The following is a 13261-nucleotide window of genomic DNA, read 5'->3' as shown; positions in this document are numbered from 1 at the left end:
AAATTTCTGGACAACCCTATTCTAAGAATTTCAGTTGAGTGTGTCAATGTGGCCAGCTCAGGGTAATATGATATCATATACAACAGTAAACATCACTCTCTTCTGTTTATATCTTCAAAGCAAAGAAAACACGCTTTCATAACAGTACAGCTAGAAACCGCTCGCCAGAACCACAGGAAATTTGCTGCAAGACAGGCATATGTAACGATGACTTGGCACAGATAAAGTCGTGTCTTATTTATACTCTGTTCTACTGACAACAGGCCAGCGAAAAATCTAACAATCTACAGCAAAACCATCAATTATTATGGGCGTTATAACATAGCTGTGCAGCTGAACGAAACATACACGTCGAACCCCCCCAGACGATTTAAATCCCTGACGAAACATACACGACGAACCACGGCAACGGGTTAACAATGCATGGAGCTGAATGTCCACTCCCCCATATACGTTAACGGTGTGGTGCTTAATTAAGAGCAAGGTCAACTCTAGCTATACTTTTACCTGACATTTGCTTAGGAAATTCTCATCATAATGTGCGGTGTTCAATTTTTATTTGGTTATTTTGTGTCATCCCAAATGCTGAAACCTATGCCACACAGGATAATTATCAATTGAAATGTATATAATTTAATTGTACAAGATTAAAAGTTGCTTTTGTGGCAGTAACTTAGGTATACGTAAACATCACTTCTGAAACAGGTGACACATTTGGATACTTATAAATTCTATGAGAAACTGTGATATCTGAGGCTCTCCCTGAGCTGGGTATGAAAATATTTGGGAGATGACGGCACAAAGTTTAAAAAATAGGAACCAACATTTTGGCAGAAGCTGCTGTCTCTATCTACAGCGTAGAAGAGCAAGGAAGCCAATAACAGAGGCCCTAAAAACAGCTCATCAATAGGAAAGAACAGGCAATGATGGAGACAAACAGGAGGTGAGATTTTTGAAGGGGAAAATTCAGGTGGAAAATGGGGGAAGACTGAGTTACAGGAATATAAAGTGCTCCCACATCAACCTACATGAACTTGCAAGAGGGCAATGTCAAATGCATGTGCACTGGTCTATAGCCAGTTATAAAGCTCAGGGATATGAAACACGGATGCAAGCACAGTTCTTGCCCACAGATGACGCCTCCACTAGCTCCCTTGCCGGCCCAGCTACTCACTCCCCTTCTCTTCCCTATGGCATGTACCACCTTTACTCATGTTAACTTACTCTTTTGCACTGAAGATAAAGGCAGAAGGTTCAACAGTATTAAATCCTTGAATACTAAGTTTTCTGGATGACTAAACAAACAGCACCAGCAATGACACGCTGTCATACTCACCCCCATTTACGAATATGCCTTGTAATGTCTTCTACTTTTCTCTTTGTCTCTACAAAGATTATGGTTTTGCCCTCGCGTTCTGAGCTTATCTCTTGTAGCAATTCCGTCAGTCTACAAAGAGAAAATACAATTTATAAAAATTCCTAAAAATGTTCATTTTGATGGATAATCGTTAATACCCGAAAATGGCTGAAATACGTAACTACAAGTCCCTCCCCTTACATATACTACAATATGGCAATAAGGGTGAAATAATAATGGTATGACACCATTTCTTCTTTGAAACTACCACCACGGTGATATGAAAACAACAGATAACACTTCAGCACTATCATTAGATAAGATCTAAAAGTTTGTGACGATGGTAAATTGTTACAATTAATATGTTGTTGGACATTATCCATCATCTTGTCTGTTCTTAAAAAACCATCCTGTTTCTTTAAAAAAGTTTCAGGGACCGGATTCTGTCCCCATCTTCAGGTAAAACCTATTCAGTTGGGTCCAATAGGCAGAGCTAGCCTGAGATAGGGGCTAGCTCTGAAGAAGGGGACTGAATCCAGTCCCCGAAACGATTTTTTTAAAAAGAAACAGAACGGTTTTTTAAGAACAGACAAGATGATGGACAATGTCCAACATATTAATTGTAACAATTTAGGCTCAACCTTTCACACTCATGACTACTGATCTGGACCCCACCTTTTACAAGCAACAGTCCTGCAAACTTACAAGCACACATCACTCATTACACTTGCAGTTCACTGTGCAATCACACGTCACACCCACATTCCAACCATCAAGTTTTTTGTTGCATGAAGATTCTGCTTCAGTGCCCATAAACCAATGATGTGTTGATTCCCCTCAGTTTAGCATTTAAATGTTCTGATACCCAGTAACACCTGAAACAGAGTTACATATGCTGACAAATGATGTCCAGAAATCAATATATACTCACTTGCCAGTCTTCTCATGTTCCTGACACACATCTACAATCTGTAGAATGTTATGGTTGGCTGCAGGCTGCAGGGACCCAATGTTAATTTGAAGGTAGTCTGTTAGGAATTCCTCAGCTAAATTACGCACTTCCTTCGGCCATGTAGCTGACCACATTAAAGTCTGTCGGTCAGGCTGCAAAATAAACCAGTTTTAATATACCCATCTATGTTTTTCCCCTGGCAGGGGAAGCACAACAGACCACTGTAGGTTGCGGGGCAAGGGCCGACAAGGTCCACCCCTTATACATTCATTCATTCATTCATTCCCCTGACAGTTCATTAAGATTCCAGAAAAACTGTGTTCTCCCTCCAGCTCACACAAATTATTCAATTTCTAATGACAATGGTAGGCAGTGCAGCAGATAATTTAAATTCTGATATAACAGGGAACATTCTGCAGAATTTCTCGACTATTCCAAACTGTATTGCTAAGACGAATACCATGTTCTTACCCGTATCTGTTCAAGAATTTTGCGGATCTGTGGTTCAAAACCCATGTCAAGCATCCTGTCAGCTTCATCCAGCACCAAATACGTGCATCGCCGAAGGTTGGTAATTCCTCGCTCCAAGAAATCTATTAGTCGCCCAGGGGTAGCGATAACAATTTCAACGCCACGCTCCAAATCGCGTGCCTGAAACAATTATGCAACACAATGGGGCTACAGGAATCTAGATATCACATAAACAAGAGACAACTGACTTAATATTACAGACAGTTTTCACCATAAAATTTTCAACTAGAACAGACCAACACAAAAGAAATGGCGTGTGATACACTTATCTATGGGAGACCTGGAATGCAGCAGTAGGAACAAGACTTACACATAACTCCGAGGACATTCTAATCTCTGTAAGCTGTTCCCCATATTATTTTCATGTTCATACATGGGACGCTAAACCCTCATGAGGCCTCAGCCAGAAAATGCTCCTGACTTTCAAAAGTTATTTTGTGTGTAACAGAAATGTTGCAAACAGGAATTACCTTCTCAGTGTCTGGCACATTCTGCATTCTTTACCTGAGTGTTCACTCCAGCCCCCCCGAATTACTTACTCAATGCTTTATAAATAATAAATTTAAAATGTTAATGGCTGGTTATGATCTGGAAGTTGCGTTATGGGCCAGCACCCGTAGGTGGGGTGCCCATGTGCACACACATCAGCTTTTGTTCTATCCTGTCCCCAGCTCGTTAATCGCGTGCATCCCATCTAGCGGTTAACTTCTGAGATATAACATGGCGTTGCAATTCTCAAACACTAATGATTTAATATCAGTTAATTTTATTGCCAGCTACCAGTTACTGATGGAGTTTCTGGCCAATCTGGTAGCTTCACCTGCTAACCACTTACTCTCTGCTGTATCCAGTAAACCAACACTGCCTCTACCGTGTTTAATGTACTAAAGGAGCATGAAATGTAATTACAGCACATACTGTGACATCAGTAAGGGGGCACTATGCTACAAGCCAGAATGTCACTAGCTTCTATCAACTGACCTAATCCTTCCAGCCACACCACGGACCTCGGGTCGACTCAGCCTCTAACAGAAACGAGTACCAGGAATATTCTTGGGGGTAAAGGGCAGCCGGTGTGTAAGGCTGACAACCTTGCTGCCATCTACAGGGTTATTCATAAGTCTGTGAAACGTTTTAAAAATTCACAACTATGCATCGGATCATGGTAATTCTTACACCAAGAGAGGATGAACATCTCCAGGTTTTATCTAAAAGCCCATGTGTGTATGGATCTTCACAACCATATCACTGCTGCTGGGGCTCTGGCGAACCATGATATGCTGACACGGGAGTGGGACGAAATGGATTATNTCTATTTTAATGTAATAAAATTTGGTATCCACTGTGTAGTTAGAAAGAAAGAAAGAAAACTTGGTGAGTTTGTCTCTATTTTAATGTAATAAAATTTGGTATCCACTGTGTAGTTAGAAAGAAAGAAAGAAAACTTGGTGAGTTTGTCTCTATTTTAATGTAATAAAATTTGGTATCCACTGTGTAGTTTATTTGTTGTAAATATTCAAAATGTTTCATGGACTTATGAAAAACCCCGTATGAGCTGATTGCCTAGGAAGTGTGGGAACCTCAACATCTCACAACCCTATGGGCCTCCACAGCCTGTTACAGGTATACCTTTACTTAGTGTGATATCAGTAGGGATATGTAGGGTTAAAGGGTCTTACCTGGGGTCCTTTGGGAGCCCCGCCAAATATACAAGTATTGCGAACATATGTAGAGGAACCAAAATCCTGGGCAACACTCTGAATCTGCTGGGCCAGCTCTCGTGTCGGTGCAAGAATGAGTGCAATGGGGCCTTCACCACGAGTCAGTCTTTCCTGGTTGTTGATGTGAACTGTTGCAGGCAGAATATACTGCAAATACAACCACATCAAAATAAATACAGATAAAAAGGAACTGCCAAACTTTCTTTCCTTTAACAATGTTCTATTAGCTGCACACACTGTATTTCATTGTGAGAAGCAGGTAAAGGGGCTTCAATGCAATTACATTCTACATGAAGACACCAACTCCAGTGAAAATCATGAAAACGACGACATTCTCTAAAAAGTCATTTTACTTTGTTATACATCATGATTACATATGAGATGTTCTTACATCACTAAACCATGGAGGGCAGGATCCTCTCCCACACACACTGTGCCACCCATACCCAGAAACTGCACATTTATTCAAGAAACACACCCTTCTTTATAACGGTGGTTTATTTAACAAATGGGGAACAAGAGGGTAAGGCCCTGAAGTTCGAGAAGTGTACTTACTGCTAGTGTCTTCCCAGAACCAGTCTGTGCAATTCCTACCATGTCACGTCCACTCATAGCAATAGGCCAACCTTGCGCTTGGATTGAAGTTGGTTCATTAAATCCACACTTCCTGAAATTTTAAATGGCTGTGTAGTATAAAAAAATTGTATAAAACTTACTCTACAGAGAAAAACGTTTTAGTCTTTGGATGGGGGAAACCAAAGCACTCGTAGAAGACAACCGCAGGTAAAAATGTGAATGAATGTATAAGGGGTGGGCCTTCACAGCCCTTGCACTGCGACCTACAGTGGTCTATTGTGCTTTAGGTGCAAATGTGTGTGTGCATCAAATCTCATGTGAAACGACAAGATTAAAACTTGGGCCACTGGATGATTGCAACAGCACGGGCTTAAGATACACTTTTACATTCTCTATGCAACTTATGGTCATGAGGGGTAAAGTTGTCCTTGTGCCTAACTAAGCACTACACCAAGAAGGCATATGGGAGAGTGGATGTATAGATCCACATTTTCTTGACCTTGGCACTAGCTGGAGGTGAGTGGTCAGCTTCACGCCCCGGCCGCTTTACCACACGGGAAGGATGCTCTAGTACCCATTGGATAGGAAGTTGTGTGGACCACAGAATCGGTCTAAAACACATGGAGAAGAGGATTTTCTTGACCCTATCAGGACTCAAACCCTGGCCCCTCTGTTGTCCAGCCCACAGCCAGTCACTATTCCAACCAAGCTATCCCAGCTCCTACATTATAGGGAGAGGACATTAACTGTTTAAAGTACACTACTCACTATAAGTACCACCAGCTTTAACATACAACAATTCTCCATTCTGCTAACTGTATGTATGGGTTTCACTTACATTTTCTGAATAAACTGTGATTATTTCCATAAGCAGAATTAACCCACTGACCTTTACAATGAAACTCGTGCGTTTTCTGCGAGGCTGAAGCTGTGTATTTTATTTTAAGTCCTCATAGTTACTAGCTCTACATATGCATGTTTGATCTTACCTTATTTCCCTCATTACATAGTCAGGGAAGTTGCTTTCTTCAAAGAACTCGATAGGATTGGGCATGTTGTTTCCCTTGACAGTAATCTGGTTTCTGACACGGTAACCTTCTACCTCATTATGAGTCCTGGAAACACAAGGACAAATTCATGTTTGTGGGTTCAATAACGCCATGTTGACAGCAGTTGTATCTCCTTATGGTGCTTTTTCTGGGGCTGTTTTATCAGTGTCAGTAACCACAATATACAGCACTACATGTTACAATCTCATTCACACTTCACTGTTTACTGACTGACGTAGCTGAGCCCTTCTTGAGAAGCCAATTCTGCAGCTACTCAAGAATTTCCCAGCAATTTATGGAAGCAAAGTTTCATTAATGTGTTAACAAGAGCCCTCCTCTGGTTCCTATCTTGAGCCAGATCAATCCAATCCATATCATCCTCTCTAAGATCTATTTTACGTAATACTGTATGGAGGAACAGAAGACTTGGAGAATGGCTGCATCACTGGTCACTTGCAATGATACCACGAGGAAGAGTATGCTATTCTGTCCCATACTGTGATTGGGGACGAAACTTGGTGCCACCATTTTGAACCCGAGAGCAAACAGCAGAGCCAACTGTAGAAACACGTGAATTCTCACCCAGCAAAGAAATCACACACACAAGTTCTGGTGAACTGACAACCTTCTTCAACTACAAGGGCCCTCTGCTTGTTGAATTTCTCGAGCATGGGGCCACAATCAGTGCACAGCACTATGAAGACACTTTGCAGAAACTGAGACATGCCATAAAGTCAAAACGCCCTGGAATGCTATCAAACATCATCCTTCATGATAATGTGCGCACCCACACTGCCAACTCTGTGAGGAATATACCACAGAGATTTGGTTGGGAAGTGCTTCAACATCCCCCCTTCAGCCCAGATCTCTCCCCATGTGATTTTCACATTTTTGGAGACCTCAAAAGAGATATTTGTGTACATCGGTTTGCATCGGACGAAAACGTGTGGCTGGGTAAAGATGTGGTTCCATAGACAGCCCACAAGCTTTTTCAAGGATGGGATTAACTGTTGTATCTTCCAGTGGGAAAAATGTATTAATAGTTTTGGAGATTACTTTGAGGTAAGAAATGTTCTTTAACCCTTTCGCGCGGTCATTTAAATTCCACTGCTGTCTCTCTGGCGGTAATATATTCAGCCAGCCATTTAAATTTTGCTCGAAAATGATTTATTCATCATTGTTCTTAAATTATATGAGATAGGAACATGAAACTTTCACTAAAATGATCTTAAAACGTGGTTTTATAACCTTACCTCATGAGCGCCAAGTATCTCGGCAATGGAAGCAGGTTGTTTAGATTCTGAGCAGTGAATGGTACGCCTTGAAGCATGAAACTTTCACTAAAATGATCTTAAAAGATGGTTTTTATAACCTTACCTTATAATATGAGCGCCCGGTATCTCGGCAATGGAAGCAGGTGTTTAGAATTTGAGCAGTGTAAGGTAAGCCTTGAAGCATTCTTCTAACACAACGCTACCCCACATTCACCACACCAATACTGCGTATCTCTCATTTGGCTCTTTTTTCCGTAAACCAAACATCTTCTGTGCGGCCTTACCTTCTTCCCCGTGGGGGGAATACAAGAGGAAATGTCTCTCCGTGAGTCGTATAGCTGCCAGATTAGCTGCAGTAAATTCAATGTTACGAGTTATCATAACAAGGGGTCGTTGCTATGCCTTTGATATTCCATTCATTTTGGCGGGAGCAGATGTCGTAGGGGTGACCACAGAATTCATGAAGTTATTCTAANGAATAAAATTTGGACATCCCTCTTCTAAGAATTCCAATTGAGTGTGTTAGTGTGGCCAGCTCAGGGCAATATGATATTATAAACACAGCACATATCAGGTCTCTGCTGTTTATAACTTCATAGGAAAGAAAACACACCATTCATAACAGTTTGAATGAGGAAACCTCTCCCAAGAGCAACAGGAATTTTGCTGCAAGACAGGCATATGTAACGATCACTTAGCGCAGCTAAACTCGTGTCTCATTATATATAGTCCTTGTGACAAGAGGCCAGCGAAAAATCTAACAATCTACAGCAAAACCATCAATTATTATGGGCTTATAACATAGGTGTGCAGCTGGACGAAACATAGACGTCGAACCCCCGCAGACGATTTAAATACCTGACGAAACATACACGTCAAATCACGCTGAACGGTTAATAAGTTTTGGCTTCTGACTCATTTTTATATATATATATATATATATTGTCACGTGTTGGGTGTATAACGCCGTATTTGATATAGCGAATTTTATTTCACATTCGCACTTACAAACACCCAAATTACAGATTCACAATTACTGCTATCTGCAGTATCACAAATACTACTCCAAATGCCAGAATACAACTGATTGGTTGCTGGCTAACTTGGAGGTAGCTCAAGAACTAACTGTGAATAGCCTTCGCTGCTCCTTATGTAGCCTCGTTCGGACAATACAGAAAATGGCCACGTAATAGGCACCACTGTTGTCTGGTGCTGTCGTGCTAGCAACGCTGTGTACCACTGTTTACCCGCGCTGCCTAGCAACCGCTGTACCCCTTGGTGACGTCACCGCTGTTGACTCGCGTTGCATAGCGACCAGGATGCTGGGACTCGGCTAACTTCGGCTCCGCTCGGCGTGTCAGCTCGAGGGGAGGGGTCCAGCTAGCGCGACATGTCACAATCCGAGTGACCGTGTTACACGGTACGGGTACGCGCAGTCCACATGTGCGAATGTTTTAAAATCTAATTTTAAGATAGAAATTCTTGTTCTACTCACATTATTTTTGGGCACCCGCTTTATAAGTAGACTGTCTTCCCTCCTGCATCATCTAACTGAATGCAGAGTCCGATGTCGCAATTCATGCACGTTGTCCGGATGTAACTCTATTTCCCACGCGAAGAGCTCACATGACACCTAAGCCTCGTATTAGAGGAAGTCAGCCAGTGATGTTGAGTGGCCTCCTCTAATTGTAACGCTTTTAAAACATCGCAGTTTCAACTATCCACCATGGTCTCATTTCGCATGGAAGAAGCCGAAATTGAGAGGCAGCTGATAAATGACATGGATTCAGACGGCGGTACAGACTGTGAAAGTGGTGAGGAAGCAAGGGGCTAGGCTTGAACGTTCTAGCAACATGCGGCTATTCCAAGAACAGTACCTCTGTCTGGCTAGTCCGAGATATACAGAGTCAGAGTTTCTCAAGGACAAAGTACGATTAGACTTCAACCACACTCGTGCATACAGAAAGGTTCCAATGTCACTGGAGAATGTGCAATATAAACAAACTTCCACCCCTTTTGCCAGATAATACACAGTAAGACAGGATGTCAGCAGCATGCTTTTATACTGCAGAAACTGTATGCATACGAGCATTTGTGGACAGACACTTGAAATTGGGGAAAATTTTTTTTTGGAATCAGGGTAACAATTTTTACAGATTTTAAAATCTGTAAATTACAATACCTGATTCTATATTCTTTCTAGATAAAAGCAGCATCTATTTCGTTCATTTATCACAAAAATTGTAGAAATCACAGCATTTTCAGCAACATGCTTAAAATTTTTAATATTTTACAATGGCGGGCATTTAAATTAACTCCGGCCTGCTGCATTACCGGAATTTAAATGGCCTGTCTCTTAAAGGTTATATCCGTATAATAAAAATTAAATTGAGTCATAAAATGTATTGCATTATGGTGTATTAAAACATTCGAACAATTAAAACTGTTGTTTGTTATATTTATGATACTTATGACCAAATATTGTTATATATACTACTTATGTTGGTGTCTTAGCTTAATTACAGTGTTATAATATGTAGTTTGTCTTCAGATGTTAATGTTTGATCGTGGGCGGGCGTTTTATTTCTACTCCCATTTGATTTTCTTATGGAGCAGCTGGACTGTTTGGAATCAGTTGTTACCAAGTTTAAAAACGTTTTATCCTGTTTTCCCATGATCTGGTTTTCTGTATTTGTATGGGTTTATCCACCTCTCACATTTCTGCATCTGACTTCGTTGTGTGTATTAACGGAGCGGAAAGACAGGTATATTAATAGCAGTCATTATACTGTAGCATACAAATTCATATAAAGCGCAAGTCAGTAGTTTGAAAATGTTTGTTAATGTGTACTGCCTGATGGATTTATAAGCCGAAACATGTAGCACACTGTCGTACTGCTAAGACCAATGAACTCATTAGAGACAGTGAAATGTGACTGAGATTCTGATAGTTGTGTTGAGATGGAAACAAAACAATGAAGTTACATATAGGAATAAATGTAAGATGACTGTTAAATTATGAATTGAAAGGATGTGACATATGTGGTCACAGCCTATTTTAAGGGAGAATCCAGTCACTTGTCTGGAATGACTGGGGAAAATTATGATAAACATCAATCAACATATCCTGTCCCAGTTGAGAATTTAACCACATATGTCCTCAATAAGAACTGCTGTAACATAATCTAACTTGCTTCATATCCTATCGCAGAACAGTCTACGTGTACAGACACGTTCACACATCCAAATCATTTATTATACTTCATACAGACATCCTCTATGAGAGAGAGATCTACATGCATGCCTCCCCCACAGAGAGCTAAAAAAAAAAAAAACAAAATTGGCAAACCTGTTCGACACATTTAGGTGCGGAACATAGAAGTTCTTGCTGAATGGCCGGAGGCTGTGCATCTCCCACTCAGGCTTTACTAGCCCTCCACCTGGCTGCTTGCCCTTCAAATTGCTTCCAGCACCAGGGCCACTTCCCCTGCGATCTGCACCGCCAGTGAAACCGTTTCCTCCTCTGCGATCTCCTCCTCCAAAACCAGTCCTACCATTGTTGCCTCCAAACCCATTCCTTCCTTGATTCCCTCCAAAACCCACTTTTCCATTGTTGCCTCCAAAGCCATTCCTTCCATTGTTGCTGCCAAATCTGTTATTTCCACGGAATGCCCTAAAATAACGATGAGGAGTCAGATCCTGCATATGATGCATCAGACAGATACAGACACCAGTAAATACTTGTACAAGGGTTAAAAGAGCTTCCCAATGGGGTGGGGGCATTTTTGGGTTTTGAGGATTGGACTTCAACATGGGCTTATACAACACAGCGACAAGGTTTGCCAAACTGGCTTATTCACTTTCATCATCCCTTCATATTTCCGAACTTCCCCCATGATTAACTGTTCCAACTCAGTATATCCTGAGGACTCCTCAAGGCTGTAAGCTGTCTGCTATATCCTTATGCTTTTTTCTGGGTTGTAACAGCTCTTGAATATAGTTCTTGCACTCTTCAGAAGATGGCATCACCATCATATGAGATTAATTACAGTTTTACAAACTCAAGAATGACATCATACATTAAGAAACACACGAGAACAGAAAATTTAATCCACCAGTGAGTTTGAATTTACGAGTATTTATGTTCCGTAAATCCAAGTACTGGTTAACAGCACAGGATACGGAACAATCATAAATACAGAAACAATTAATTAGATATGAGGAACTCCCACAGTTCAGAGAGATGAAAGGAGTTAAGAATGGACACTAACTGGACGACCTTGAAATGAAAGAAAGGTTTATATTACTACAGCACTTAAGGAAACAGGAAGCAAAAGTGTACACTGTATTTATCTGCTTGTGGAAGAATCCGGCGCCAGGCTCTTACAAATATGGTTTGTTCCCTAAAAGTGAATTTTTTGAGCAGATGGGCAATTATCAGCCTTTCAATAAGGCTTCTGCTCCGTGGAGTTCTAAGAAGTTAACATAGAGAAAACAGACAAGGTCTCCGTACAGGCTGTACAGTATTACACTTGGATTTCCTTTCTGAATCCATATCTACAGAAAACATCAAAAGCAGACAGAACAAATCCACAATTTGGTTGCTAGTTCTAATGCACCATTCGAACTTTTTAAGATAACACAAACCAGCATAAGAATGTCAAAATCGCCCAATTTCTCATAACAAAAAAAAAAAATGCCCAAAATTATGACATAGCGCCACCATTAACTCTAAACAGTGTTACGCATAAGAAGTTTCATTTTTCCTCCCTGATCTTTCTCCGAAACATTTTTTTCGCTCAAGTTACATTGGAGATGTGCGCTTCGCTTCAAGTAGCCTCAAGTATGACATTTTAACAGACTGAATACACAGGCAAATATTGATTAAACTATACAATTTCGTGAGAATGTCTTCGGTGGTTCCCGAAATACGTTTTGGTTATTAAACTATACAATTTCGTGAAAATGTATTTGGTGGCTCAAATATACGTCACAGAACACGGGCAGCTATGGTGACGCGAAATGCTCTTTGCGACCTCAGTCACAAAACTGCATGTAAATATACTCAGTACATAACTGCAGCCTTTAATTCACTTCATATTTCTATGCAACTGCGTGTTCTACATTGATTACAATGCCTAAACTACCAACACTGCTATGGATATTTTAACTAGCTTGAGTGTCTTGTTCAATCAAAAATCAATGACCTTATCCGATGGCGTCAAACATGTCGGCCATTAAGGAAAAAATGACATTTCTTCAACTCTTGTATACTTAAATGTTCAAATTAAATTATATTACTTATTACAGGTTCACAATAATCAAATTTTACTCACATTATTTATATTAATTCTTCCTAAATTGGAAAACTTCGGAATCTCGAGGTTCACCTGAGCCTATCTGCCTGAAACAATAGTCCAAAATGATTCACTATAATTAAGCTGCATATATTTTACAACTAACTATAAATTACTGTACCACTTAGAAGCTATGAGTAAATTATGTCAAATTCTAACTGCTATTTAAAAAAACAGTTGACAATAATGTAACATCCTACGACCCTCTATACTTGACATCCTACCTCCACGAAGACACACGACAAAGAGGCCTATCTCTGCACTCGCTCCACGGATCAAAAGGCCGGAGTGGGGATAACGGTGAAAATCGATAACTGCAAAATTCCCAGGGAAGATGGACGTCGTGCTGACGTCAGTTTACGTCATGACAAAAAAAAAGATACATGGAATTTTCCAGATACTTTTATCTTGTAATTGGCACTATCGCATATTCATTGTAATATT

The 13261-nt window shown here is 40.5% G+C and overlaps 1 protein-coding gene across 1 annotated transcript in view; it reads right to left on the bottom strand.

Annotated features, from left to right (window-relative positions):
* The window catches only part of LOC111873373 (probable ATP-dependent RNA helicase DDX5), a gene marked incomplete in the record, with an annotated part of 21769 nt that extends 8667 nt beyond the window's left edge, over window positions 1-13102 (bottom strand). The window contains 9 exon segments of the mRNA XM_033754981.1: window positions 1337-1447; window positions 2289-2461; window positions 2781-2960; window positions 4520-4708; window positions 5117-5228; window positions 6127-6252; window positions 10810-11133; window positions 12797-12864; window positions 13042-13102. Of these exon segments, the coding sequence (XP_033610872.1) occupies window positions 1337-1447; window positions 2289-2461; window positions 2781-2960; window positions 4520-4708; window positions 5117-5228; window positions 6127-6252; window positions 10810-11133; window positions 12797-12798 (1217 nt within the window).
* Between the last annotated feature and the right edge of the window lie 159 nt (window positions 13103-13261).

Source organism: Cryptotermes secundus, unplaced genomic scaffold (genome assembly GCF_002891405.2).
Source record: "Cryptotermes secundus unplaced genomic scaffold, Csec_1.0 scaffold1269, whole genome shotgun sequence".
In the NCBI taxonomy this organism is placed as follows: Eukaryota; Metazoa; Arthropoda; class Insecta; order Blattodea; family Kalotermitidae; genus Cryptotermes; species Cryptotermes secundus.
The sequence above is the reverse complement of the archived record's forward strand: the minus strand, read 5'-3'. Positions and strand labels throughout refer to the sequence as shown.